Source organism: Leucopleurus acutus (genome assembly GCF_964270905.1).
Source record: "Leucopleurus acutus genome assembly, chromosome: 10".
NCBI classification, from domain to species: domain Eukaryota; kingdom Metazoa; phylum Chordata; class Mammalia; order Artiodactyla; family Delphinidae; genus Leucopleurus; species Leucopleurus acutus.
This window is the reverse complement of record NC_139153.1, coordinates 88839200-88853133: the sequence shown is the minus strand read 5'-3', so window position 1 is coordinate 88853133 and position 13934 is coordinate 88839200. Positions and strand designations below refer to the sequence as shown.

Here is a 13934-nt window from a genome sequence, read left to right as displayed (position 1 = left end):
TGTCTTTCTCTTTCTGACTCACTTTGCTTAGTATGATAAACTCTAGGTCCATGCATGTTGCTGCAAATGGCAGTATTTCAATTTTTATGGCTGAGTAGTATTCCATTGTATAAATGTACCACCTCTTCTTTATCCGTTCCTCTATGGATGGACATTTAGGTTGCTTCCATGTCTTGGCTATTACAAATAGTGCTGCTGTGAACATAGGGATTTAATAGCTAATTTTTAAAGCTCAGAGAATGTATTTTAGATATATAGGGTGAGAATGAAGACAGAAAAACTGGTGGGAGGCTCTTATGAGGAATCGGAATAGCAGCTATCTCCTCACAGAGGAATAACCAAGGAATGCTGAGGTGACCTCAGTCCACAGAGGTACCCAAATTACTCAGGGGGCAAGTGATCAGAGTCATATAAGGTGGGGGCAGCAGGAGTCTGTAGGGAGAATGAGGACAAAGGAAGATGGGGAAGCTGAGGTTATACAAGTTGAGTGTTGTATTCACAGATAGAGAGCCTGGAGGGAAAAGGTGACTGGGGTGGCTCGTTTGAGGGTCTAGGAGGCTCAGTGAAGATTAAACCAAAATGTTGTGGGATGAAGAGGGTGGCAGCGTTTACTGAACAGCTCCCACATGCAAGGCACTTTAATAAAGCCTTGTGGAGGGAAGAGATGCTACCCAGACAACCAGGACATGGCTTCTGCCCCAAGGAGGCAGTGACACACAGGGAGAGTGGTGAAGCGAACTGTGGAAGCACATAATTTAAAGGGTTCTTTCTGTTTGGGGGAGGGGGGATCCAGCAAGAAGGATAGGATCTTTGAACTGGGCTTTTCAGAATGAATTTAATACATGGAGATGGTAGGGAAGGCATTCCAGGCCAAGGAAATAGCATTAGCAAGATGTGAACTCAAGAAAATGTGGGGTCAGCCAGGAACAAGACATTGTCTTTGGTGTTAGTGGGGAAAGTGGGCCAAAGCCCTAATGCAGTACTTAAAACTTGATTCTCTGAGCACGGGAGCCCTTGCAGGTTTTTAAAGAGGAGAGTGACAGCAGACAACCATGCGTTAGAAAACTCACTCTGGCCTTAGGACAGAGTTGGGTTAAGCATTGGTTCTAAACCCTGGCTTCATGTCAGCCTCACCTGCAAAGAGTTTTAACATTCCAAATCCCAAGCTGCACCCCAGATCAATTAAATCAGAATCTGTAATCACGGCACCCAGACATCAGTGTTCTTTCAATCCCCCTGGGATTCCAGTGTGCAGTCAGGATCGCGTGCCAATGATTTAAAGCAGGGCTTGGCAGCCTCTTTCTGTCAAGGGCCAGGTAGTAAGTATTTTTGGCTTTATGGGCCCTAGGGCTTCTGTTGGAGCCATCCCAGGCTGCCATTGTCCACAGAAGCAGCCACATGCAATATGTGAATGAATGAGCGTGGCCGTGTGCTAATAAAACTTTACGGAAATTTGAATTTCATATAATTTTCACAGGTAACCAGTATTCTTGTTCTGTGGATTTCTTTTCCCCCGCCATTTGAAAATGTAAAAACAAACTGCAGACTGCCCAAAACTAAGCAGCAAGTCATATTTGGCCCACAGACCCTATTTTGCCAGTTCTTGACTTAGAGGGTGACAATTGGACTCAGGTAGTCCAGGAAAGACAATATTACTACAGTAATCCAGATGAGAGGTCAAGTTAAGTCTCTTTTGTGGTTCGTTGGAAGGGCAGAGCGAAGATAAGTGATACTGAATTGATATTCGTAGCAACTCACGTTCTCATGTGCTACTTTGGAGCACCCGGAAGTTACTGTGCAGAGGATCTTGGAAGGAACCGTTGTGTGTGGCGTGTGGTGCTTAGGCCCCTTTGACTTCGTCTTTTTGCGGGGATTTGTTTTACATTGAAAGGCTGTTTCTTTTCCAACTACTTGTAATGGCTTTTCGTTTCGGCAACACCTAGCACCACAAACTGGTTAAGTCTCCTTCCTTAGGTGCCAGCCATGCCTTTGTTTTCAAAGAATGACCTTTCCTTGCAAACAAATGTTCTCTTTAGAAAGTAAGGTGAGCTTGATATAAGGAGATACGGCTACTTACCTTTTATTTTATCAGGTACCACTGCATTAATGCAGAATTCCCGCTTTGCATTTTCTTCCGGCATTTGTTGCTTAGTTGAGGATCTGCCAGGATAAATGGTGCCACTTCTCCTCCACCTCCCGCACTACGAAAACGAGAGGCTGATTATTGCCCCTTCATTCCACTGAGGTTACTTTAGAAACCATAAGGCCAGGGAAATGTTTCCCGCCGACACTGCTGTGCTTTAAAATCAGTGCTACGTTTCCACGTTGACCTGGTTATTTTACTTGAGCACCATTACAGTCGGGTGAACAAATTCACTCACCCATTTTCTAACGTCCCCTCTCAGAAGTCTGCTGTTTCAGTGTCTTCCAAGAATGGAGGTTATACTGGGCCCCGCACTGTGAAGATTGGAGAAACTAAAGAACGTGGTAACTCTCCTTGAATTTGCTGTAACAGGAGGGAGAGAAGGAAATTTAGGACTCCAGCCAGCAGCGTTCATTGCCATTTCCGTTATCTTGCAGATCTTACTGGAAAGTGAGAGGTGAAAAAATAAATAAAGCTTGATTTTTATTTTTCCTACCATCCTCCCAGTAGAGTTGTTTCTCGTAGAACACAGAAGTATTATATATATGTACCATATAAGGGAAAAGCAGGTGATATTTTGAAGTTTGTGTGTTTCCCTGAGTATCTTGGGGTATTTTTGATCACCAAACATACTTCACATCACTGACTTTTTTAATTGATTTCTAAATTTGGGGGTCGACTGTTTAAATTCCAGGGGCTTGTTTTTCCTTCTTCTCGGTGATCTTGAGTGATTCTCATCATCTTAGGGACACCAGCCAAAAACCTACGATATAAAAGTGAGGTTGTGATTGAGCGCTGATAACGTCAAGTGCTTTTAATTAAGCCTCTGATGTTTTATACATTGATAACAAAATAAAGGTTCAGATTTATTAAATTAGCTTTCCACTGATTTTTAAAAAGCTCCCACCACATAGGGAACTAAATATGTAAGAGCAGCCTGTTCTCTGCAGCCAAAACCTCAACGTGCCCCAGAGGAATTCCTGCATAGAGTCCATTTTTAAGTCAAGGAAGAGGTCAGGAAATAAGGCAAAGCTATAGGCATAATATGAGATTAAGAATGGGAATGCCTGATAGAATTCACAGCCCAGGATGGCAACAGCTGAAAGACAGTGTGGAACTGAGAGAGAAGAATAGACGTTAACAGTTGGAAGAGACCTTAGGGATCAGCTTGGCTAGTGGTTCCCAACTTCGGCTGCTCATAGGAAAACTCAAGAACTTTTAAATAATACACTTGAGTAGGTCCCACCGTGCCAATGAAAGCAGCATCACTAGGGATTAGGACCAGAGCATGCATATACTTCAGAGGCTCCCCAGTGATTCTAACCTGCAACCAGGGTTGAAAACCACTGGCCTAATCCAACTCCTTCATTTTACATATGAAATCTAAAGCAGATACCCGGCCCAGTAGTCAGAGAGGAATTATTTGCTTGGATTTTAACCTTAATCTTCTTGTGTCCTTATATTCCCTATGCGATCATATCCCCTCTCCCGCTTTAAATTACACCAGTAGGCTCATGACTCCCAAATCTCTCTTCTTTTTTTTTAATTGAAATATAATTGATTTATAATTTTGTGTTAATTTCTGCTGTACAGCAAAGTGATTCAGTTATACAGTACATATATATACATATTCTTTTTTATATTCTTTTCCATTATGGTTTATCACAGGATATTGAATATAGTTCCCTGTGCTATACAGTAGGACCTTGTTGTTTATCCATCCTACATATAATAGTTTCCATCTGCTAATCCCAGACTTCAAGTCCATCCCTCCCCCTTGGCAACCACAAGTCTGTTCTCTATGTCTGCGACTCTGTTTCTGTTTTGTAGATGAGTTCCGTTTTGTCATATTTTAGATTCCACATATAAGTGAGATTATATGGTATTTGTCTTTCTCTTTCTGACTTTCTTCACTTAGTATGATAAACTCTAGGTCCATCTGTATTGCTGCAAATGGCATTATTTTGGGTTTTTTTATGACTGAGTAGTATTCCGTTGTATATATGTACCACATCCTCCTTATTCATTCATCTGTTGATGGACTTTAGATTGTTTCCATGTCTTGGCTATTGTGAATAGTGCTGCTATGAACATAGAGGTGCGTGTATCTTTTTGAATTATAGTTTTGTCTGGATATATGCCCCGGAGTGGAATTGCTGGCTCATATGGCAACTCTATTTTTAGTTTTTAAGGACCTCCATACTGTTCTCCATAGTGGCTGTACCAACAGCCACTTACATTCCCACCAACAGTGTAGGAGGGTCCCCTGTTCTCCACACCCTCTCCAGCATCTGTTGTGTGTGGACTTTTTGATGGCGGCCATTCTGACCAGTGTGAGGTGGCACCTCATTGTAGTTCTGATTTGCGTTTTTCTGATAATTAGCACCACATCTGTCTTCTTAGCACCATACACTTATGTCTAACTTCTTTCAGATTAACTCTCCAAATGTCACTGTATTCAAAACTGAACTCCCTGCCCCCTCACCTCACCACTCAAACCTGCTTGTCAGTCTAGATTCCTTATCTCAGTGCAGGGTACCTCTCTCCCCTCAGCTGTCTGCGTCAGAAATCTTGGAGTCATCCTCTGCTCTCCCCTGTCGTGTACTCCTGTCTAACCAAGTGCCGCCTGTCCTGCCTCTTAGCACTTTCTCACGCCCATCCCACCTACTCCCCTTGCCGCTCGCTGCCTTTGGGATGGTGTCATTTCTGCAGAACCACTGGACCCTCTTCTCGCAGTCTTCAGCCTCTAGCCTTGCTCCCATGCTCCATCTCTAACAGCATAACAAAACTCTTTCTGCAGCTCAAATTTGATCATTTGTCACATTTCTTGCATTGTGTGCTCTAATCATTTAGCCATTTCTTTGATTCAACAAAGCTACGTCTTTTTTCTCTGCCTCAGCATTCCTATACTCGACCTACTTTCTTACAGTATAAATGGCATAATCTATCTATAGACTCAGTTCTTTTCCTTCTGCTTTTATCAAAAGCTGACCTCCCTAGTACACCGTACTATTTTCCCTCTTCAACCAAATGCTGTCCCATTTCAGACTGAGTTTAATGGGGTCCGCGTTGCCCACACGCTGACTAGGGGAACCTGCCTCTGCAGGAAGCGTAATAGAAGATCCCAGAGCTGCCTCAGCCTCCGACCACATCCTGGGGAGCCACGGCCTGCACTCTCCTCTGCAGGCTTCCTGGCTACTTCATTTCTCATCCCTGACCTCAGTGTCTCTTACTGCTTTGCTTAGTCCTTAGTCCTCACTGTGATTCTCCCAGTTCCTAGTTCTTCACCAACAACCCTTTGGATTCTCAGCCTTTGTTATTATCTTGCAACTCTTGGCTGTTTCCACCCTTTTGCCTCAGGATACAGTTCCTGAGGTGGAATGCGTGTCCTTTCCGTGTCCTGTAGTAACTGACCAGTCCTTGATCCCTAGCCGTTATCACCTGGAACTTTGACTCCAGCCTCTTGGGATGTATTTAGAGCCACAGTCTCCTAGTCCCCACGGCACCATCATTGCCCCTGCGTGACACACAGGTCAGCTATTCAGAACCTGATCGTCCAATTGGTGAGTTTCCTGGGCTCCTTATTCTCTCATTCTTACTTCGCTGCTGTGACTCGCCACTTTATCGGTTAACCGCTTCTTAGACTCTCTGCCCGAAAGGAAGCAGGAAAAAATAAGTGTGTTGAAACCCTCCTTTCTTAGCATATCATTTATACTTTAAAAAAAACAAAAACAAAAAGAACAACTTATTTTAGTGGTTGCCCTAGAATTTGCAATATACATTTACAACTAGTCCAAGTAAAAGAAATCTACTTTTACATAGGATGATAAAACTTCACAGGTAGTATGAATACCTTGTAATAACAAAATAACCCTAATTCCTTCCTCCCATCCCTTGTATCATTGCTGTAATGTATTTCACATATACTTAAGCATACATAATCAAATCCATTGTTGCTATTATTATCTGTTATCTATTAGATCAATTAAGAATAAGAAAAATAAAAATTCTTTCACTTTCACTTATTCCTTCCTCAGTGCTCTTGCTTTCTTTATGTAGATCAGATTTCTGACATATATTGTTTTCCTTTTCTGTAAAGAACTCCTTTTAACATTTCTTGCAAGGCAATCTACTGGCAGCAAATTGCCTCAGTTTGTCTGAAAAAGTCTTCATTGTTCCTTCATTTTTGAGAGATAATTTTGCAGGGTACAGAGTTCTAGGTTGGTGGATTTTTTGTTTTCTCTCAACACTTCAAATATTTCACTCCACTCTCTCCTTGCCTTCATGGTTTCTACGGAGAAGTTAAATGGAACTCTTACCTTTGTTGTCTATAGGTAATGTGTTTTTTCCCCTGTGGCTTCTTTCAGGATTTTTTTCTTTATCTTTGATTTACTGTAATTTGAAAATGATATGCCAAGGTGTAGTTTTCTTGGCATGTGTCCTGCTTGGTGTTCACTGAGCTTCCTGGATTTGTGGTTTGGTATCTGACCTTAGTTTGGGGAAATTCTCAGTCATTCTTGTTTCAAATATTTCTTCTTTTCTTTTCTCTCTTTCTTCTCCTCCTGGTCATTCCATAACCACATATGTCATACCTTTTTTAGTTATCCCACAGTCTCTGGATATTCTGTTCTCTTTTCTTTCAGTCTTTGTTCTCTGCTTTGTAGTTTTTGAGGATTCTAGCGATATATCATCCTCTAGCTCAGAGATTCCTTCCTCAGCTATGTTCAGTCTATTAATAAACCCATAAAGGCATTCTTCATTTCTGTGACATTATTTTTGATCTCTAACATTTCTTTTGGTTCTTTCTTAGGATTTCCATCTCTCTGCTTATATTGTCCATTTGTTCTTGCTGTCTGCTTTATCCATTAGAGCCCTTAGTGTATTAATCAGAATTGTTTTTGATAGTTCTAACATTTCTGTCATGTCTGGTTGTGATTTTTGCTCTATCTCTTCAAATTGTGGGTGTTCTTTGCCTTTGGCATACCTTGTGATTTTTATTGATAGTCGGATGTGATGTACTGCTTGAAAGGAACTGCCTTTAGTAATGTGGCAAGATGTGAGAGGTGGGGAAATAGTCTACATTCCTGTGATTACATCTCAGTCTTCTAGTTAGCCTAGGCCTCCGGACTGTGCACTTCTCGGTGTTTTTCTCTCCTCTTAGGTGGGATGGGATGGCTGGCGGGCTGGAGTTGGGTGTTCCATTCTCCAGGGCAGTTAGGCTCTGGTAATAATACCCTGGCAGGTTCGGCTTTGATCAGCTAGTTTCTCCAGAGGGCAGACCTTGTTAAAAACAGAGTGCACCGGTGTATTTCAAAATGGTTCCTTTTCCCTCTCCTTCTGCGGGAAGCCCAAGGGGATTTTCTCTGATATTTGCTGTGGGAACCTCATTGAGCTTCTGCTAGTAAATCTCACAACATTGTGAGGGCCCCTACTACTGAATCCCATTGGAGTCCTTAGCTCTTACAGTTGTTAGCACCGGGCCTCCAACAATCCAGCAATTATAGTTCCAGTTTTCCTGCCCCAGCATTGGTTCCCACAGGGATTCTCTCTGCCCTGGGAAGCTGCGTTCCGGTGATTGCCTGGTGGTCTCTCCAGTTGCAGGGGGGTGGAGGGGGGCAGGTGGGGGAGGGCAGTAGTTTTCCCTGAGTTTCTGGTTTTTCAGTCTTTTCAGCTTATTACTTGTGAGGACAGAGTGGTAATTTCCAAGTTCCTTACGTGCGGAACCAGAAATCAGAAGTCAGTACAATGAAACTCAAACTTGCTCTTTTGTCTCCTTACCACAAAGTATGATGAGGATTTGTTGAAACATTTATATTTTATTATAATATACCTTAAGCACATCGAACTCTCTGAAAGCTTGTAGGTTTTATCATTTTTGAGAATCCATATGTAGAAATGACATTCGTAGCGTTATTACAGTTTTACCTTATAATCACACTATTTTATTTGAGAAAACTTTAATCTACAAGTAGCGAATGGGCACAGAAAACACTGAATTCGTTTGAGGAACCAGGAGAAGTTAAATTGGTGGATACTGTTAAAACTCAGTTGATTGTGTAACTTCATGTTCAAAATACAGGTTCTCATCACATGTGGAATGTCTTTCAGATCCGAGCTCTTTTGTTACCTTTGATAAAAATTGAAATAATTACATCATCTGGAAATCTGAACTGTTGAAAATCCTCCTTTGGGGCCTTTAAATTTGTTTGGTTTTGTCTGAAAGGGAGTTTAAACATGGATATAAAAGGGGTTCATCAGTGTTTTCTGTCCTTGCAGAGTGAAATTCAGAATTCCTATAGGCGGGAAATGCCTATAGGATAGAGATCTTCAGGTGTTCAGCTTGTCAGAAATGTAGAAACTTTACCAAATTTACATACTGCCTCATCTTTTAAACCCAGCTGCAACCCACAGAGACTGCAGGACTCAGCATGTAGTTACTTTTTACCATCCTCTCATTTCTGTGGCCAGGACCTTGAGATTAATGACGAGGTGGGCTTGAAGACACCTCGTACTGTTCGCGGGGAGATGTTTGCCATGTTCATTGTACTTTGGCCACCCTCATTCCAAGTTCATCACACAACTTGTTTGACACGTTTACTTTTTGAACACTTGGAGAATTAACAGGTGGTTGCATGACTGAGATGTTTATTTTAACAGGCGAAAAAGTGGGAGGTAATTTAGACACACACTATGATGCAATAGGAAACTACCAAACTGTTCCATTTTTGGCTCAGCTTTTCGTTTCAGTTAAAACTGCTGACAGCAAGGCTCCACAGGTCTTGTAGCTTCGTATTGTTAACATTGTCTGCACGTGAGGAACTGGCTCACTAGCAGTAATGACCGTGCTTTAGTTACTCGTACACAAAACCTTCTCCTTGGCTTCAGTGCTAGAACTTAGTAAAGGGTCTCTTCTCAGAGTTTCTGCCATCCGCAGTGACGTTGTGAATACAGAAGGCTCTAAAAGCCCTACATCTATCTCAAAATGCTCTAGAAAACAACTTGTTAACATTCTCTGTCTGAATATAGAATGCCCAGAAGGCAAAATCCTACAAACAAGACGGCAAGACAGCTAATTCTTATTTTCCTTCATGTGTTCATCCTGATGTGTCAGGATATCCATTAGGGTTGATTCTTGAGCTGTCTTCATTCAGTGAGCAGAAGAAACAAGGAATTTTAGTGGACCGTTAGTTGTTCGTTTGATTTGGGGGTCAAGGGACTATTGCCAGAAGTGGCCATGGTCAGAGATAGAGATTCTAGGTGAGAGATGGCTGACTTTTTCCATAAAGGGCCGGCTAGTAAATACTTTAGGATTTATGGACTATAGGGTCTCTGTTGCAACCACTCAACTTCTGCTCTTGTAGCGTGAAAGCAGCCATAGATAATACATAAGAAAATGAGAGTGGCTGTGTTTCAATACAATTTCATTTACAAAAATGGGCAATAGGCTGGATTGGCCCAGGGGCTATCGTTTGTCAATCCCTATTCTGGATCCCAGAAGATACAGTTCTGGGCTATATGACTCTGACCTCACAGGAAAAATAGCAATGGTGTTCAGTTAACTGGACTAGTAACATATAACCTTCAGTATTCACAGCCAAGACTTTACTTCAGTTGTATGTAATACATTTGTTGTCAGAACAAAAGGGCGTGCTTTCCTCACTGTCTTCTTTTGGGGCTTAGTCTGAATAGTGTTATTTGCTTTTTATTTATACCCTACTTTCTTCCCAAAATAATAGAAGGTATATTTAGATTTTAGCTATCAAAATAAAGATATAAACTCCAAACCCACATAAAAAGGTCACATAAAAGAACCTCTGAATATTCCTTATCCACCTGCCAACTCAAGCTGGTAACTCAACCATTTTAGGGACTCATTGGTCCTTGGGACACCTCCTAGGTTGAATACTGATATGCTGCCTATTTTATCTTCTCAAGCATAATTTCCTTTCTGAAAATAAAATTTCCCCAGTGTTTTATATTGTCTCTTACCAAAGGAAGTGTTAATATCCGTCATTTTTCTTCTGATTGAAGTATAAGCCAAGAACTGTTAGACCAACTAAGTGGGTGTGTGGAAAGGAAAGAGAAAATTATAAGCTAATGAAAACTTTGGCGGGCAAGTGACCTGTTCAGAACAGATTCCAGGGCTCATAGAGCCAGGGGACTGTTTCCAAACTGTTATAGATACATCTCTGCTCTCTAGAGAAAAGGAGTGTTAGATTACTTTCGAGCCCAGTGGTCAGAAGCACAGCTCAGAGCTGGACAGAGGAGGTAGGAATTTTAGCTGAGCTGCAGGGAGAGATGACTGTTAGTGGGTGTCAGAATGTGGAAACAGGCCAAGTGAGTTGAAGGACTGCTAACTGGAATTGTGGCTCCAAAGACAGTTCTGAAGTAGGGAACTAATCTTTGGGAAAACTGTGAGTGTATACAAATGACTCTAACACAAGGTCCTAATTCATATCGGCTCTGACTGCTGAGCCAAGTAGCTGCCCAATGTCATATAGAACCTATGCCGGGGATCTGCCTAGACCTGTGGCGTAGGGGAGGTGTGACAGATGTGCTCATGAGGAGGCTGGAGTTTAAAGAAGGAAACACTTCCCTAGGAAACATGGGTACCAGGCAAGCATTAACAACATCAGAGTAGAACCTGGAACAAGATGGGGGCAGCATTAAGGACAAACAGACCACTCTCATGACGGAATTTTAAGACGTGGTAGTGGGCTAACTCTATGATGTATAAAAAATAAATACAAGAAATAAATTCTATCTTTTTTTTTTTTTTGCGGTACGCGGGCCCCTCACTGTCGTGGAGCACAGGCTCCGGACGCGCAGGCCCAGCAGCCATGGCTCACGGGCCCAGCCACTCCGTAGCACACGGGATCCCCCCAGACCGGGGCACGAACCCCGCGTCCCCTGCACTGTCAGGCGGACTCCCAACCACTGCACCACCAGGGAAGCCCAAGAAATAAATTCTATAATCAACAGCTGGGATGATGTTCAGTATCTGTTTTTAAAATATCTATTTTCTAAATTTAAAAATGTTCTCACCTTTAAACGAAAAAGAGAAATTAAGAATTTCCAACCTAAGCCACAATCCCTTCTTCTCTCTCACTCTTCATGAGAGGACACACTGGTCTAGTGTTGGGGGAGGGGGCAGCTTGACAGTTTCTGTCAAGGTAATAAACATGCATTCCACTTGATCCTGCAACCTGACTTCCATAATTTATCTTTTTTTAAAAAAATACACACACTCAAGCTGGCAAAGATGTTTGTGCAAAGATTATCATTATATTTATAAACTGAAATGCATTTCAGGAAAGAAGTTCAGATTTCAGAAGTTTTTGGATTTCATAACTCTGTCTAAGGGATTGCAGAGCTGGATATATAAGCATTTAAGTTTGGCAAGGATAAATTGTGAAGAGGAAAAAAGTAAATTTCAGAACAGTGTATACGGAATGATTCCTTTTCTTTGGAAGTAATAGTAATCAATTGTGTGTGAAGATATATGCACAGAAGGTCTGGAACCATCCACAGAATTGCTCATGGTGGCTGTGGTGGGGTGGACAGATCACAGTGGATTAGTAAACAAGCTGGTTCTTATAGTCGACTCTCATAGGAGAACCGCACACTTCGCCATTGTCACAGACACTGAGGAACAGGAGGTGGAGAAGCCCGGCTTCTTCTAATGATGACAACATCATTGGAAGTGAAGAGAGGCTTCTCTGTTCATAACTGTGGATGAGACTTACATGTCATCATTACCGATGCAATAGTTTTATGCCTAACTCAGGTATATTCATTTATTCATTAGTTTAGCAAATATTTATTGAGGGCCTACTGTGTGTGAGACACCATATATGTAACAGTGCCATATATACATATCTGTGTCACTGTATAGCAGTGACAGAGCAAAGATAGCCTCACAGCTGCAGGCTCCAGCAGACAGACCCAGGCTGTGACCAGGAAGCCTGAAGTAGGCATATTGCTTGTTTAAATGGATGCGTGCTAGTGCCTAACTCAGAGTAACTGAAGTTGGTGTTGCAATGAAATTGAAAGTGTCCTAAATATGTTTTTCTTTCTTTTCATAGTTTCTTCTTCATTTTAGTCTCTGAATTATGCATTTATTATAAATAGAGTTTTAATTATGGAACCTTCTAGAAGGAGGTTGCCTGACTGGTCTGTGACAGTGATCCACATAGCCATCAAGTGGCATTGGTTTCCGGTTATATCCATTTGTCCCAGGTTGACAGTGTAACCCCTCAGCTTGCACAAAGGAGGAATCTCTAAGTAAACAATGTTGTAAAGCAGATACATACAGACATACAGACAGACAGATACACATGTGTATATTTTTGCCATCAGCGTACTCACATGTTTGTGTTTTCTTCCACAGAAAAAGCAAAGAACAAAAGATCTTTCTCAAGTATTTCATTCTTACAATCCATATGATCACAAGGTAAGAGAAGAATGTTATTCGTGTTCCTGGGTAGTAGAAGTCCTTCTGAATGTATAGCACACTTTTCACCAGTATATAGTGGTTTTGAACTACAGTTACCAATTACATTTATATTTCAGTTTTAATTTTTTAACTCTTTATCTCTTGTAAAGAAAAGAGAAGATCTGTATTTCTGAACTAAAATAATTCTATTTTATGCATATTAAAATCTAGTTACATATCATCACTGAAATCTCAAAGACTGTGAAAAGACAGATTTGGGGGTGTTTTTTGATTGGTGGGTTTTTTCTTTCCAAACAGTGTAGTAGACGAACCTGGCTTTGGAATTGGTAGAGACAGTTGAAATATTATCTGCCAACTGTTGGTTCTCCATTGCTTCTGACAGAAACTTATGTTTCTAAATAAAAATCCTAACAAAAAGCAGCGCCGAGAATCATAACTGAAATATTCACTCCCGAGAGTTTTGCTACACAGGAGACCGAGTAGTGTAATGACCCCTGCATCCCCATCCCATAGTTTCATAGACCCATGTCCAGTCTTGTTTCATTTATACCCACACTCTCCACTTCCTGTATTTGAAGAATTCTCAAACATCTCTTCATTTATAAGTATTTCACCATATATTTGTAAAAGATAAGTTCTCTTTTAAAAAAAAACATAACTTTTAAAGAAAACGCTCAACACCACATCTTCATGGGGGGGGAATACATGAAAGTATTCTGAGACTTGTACAAAACTTCTATATCATATAAGGTTCCAGTAAATCTGTTAATTCGAGGTGATTTCAGAAGCAAACAAAACATTCGCACAGTTGAAATGCTAATATAAACTTAAATCTTTATCTATGAATCTACAAGGAGACATGTGGTAAGGATTTTTTAACTAGCCAAAATAAGTAGTGTGAAAAGTACTCTCCTCATTTGAGAATACAGAAATGTCTGGATTCAGGAGGAAAAAATTGTGCCAGTTGTTCATAGAAGTTGAAAGAATTTGAATCGCTTCTAGTGTTTCTGTAGTGAACAGTTGACTTAAGCATCAGAAATTTGTCAGAAGAGGTGTTTATATTCCACGTGACCGCGGCGATACACAAGACCAAAAATTTTATCATTTCAAGTTACATTTTTCAAGTTAAATCAGTCACTTTGCAGAATATGGCAATTGGTTTGGAAGCGATCGAGCGAGCCAGGCGTGTCTGACAACGCAGGCGCAAGGTGCAGGCTGATAAGTAGTACAAGAGCAAAAGGAATGAGATTGGCCAGATTTCTGGTGGGGAAGTTGCATTTTTTTTTTTAGACGATGCCACTTAATAAACATAAATGCAACAGTGGCTGAAGTTAA

The 13934-nt window shown here is 41.2% G+C and overlaps 1 protein-coding gene across 2 annotated transcripts in view; it reads left to right on the top strand.

Moving 5' to 3' along the window:
- Nucleotides 1-13934, top strand: part of CDKAL1 (CDKAL1 threonylcarbamoyladenosine tRNA methylthiotransferase) — a gene marked incomplete at its 3' end in the record, with an annotated part of 657220 nt that overhangs the window by 513039 nt on the left and 130247 nt on the right. For both annotated transcript variants that reach the window (XM_082848483.1, XM_082848484.1), the window contains exon 13: nt 12534-12596. In XM_082848483.1, the coding sequence (XP_082704609.1) occupies nt 12534-12596 (63 nt within the window). The remainder of the gene's footprint in view (nt 1-12533; nt 12597-13934) is intronic.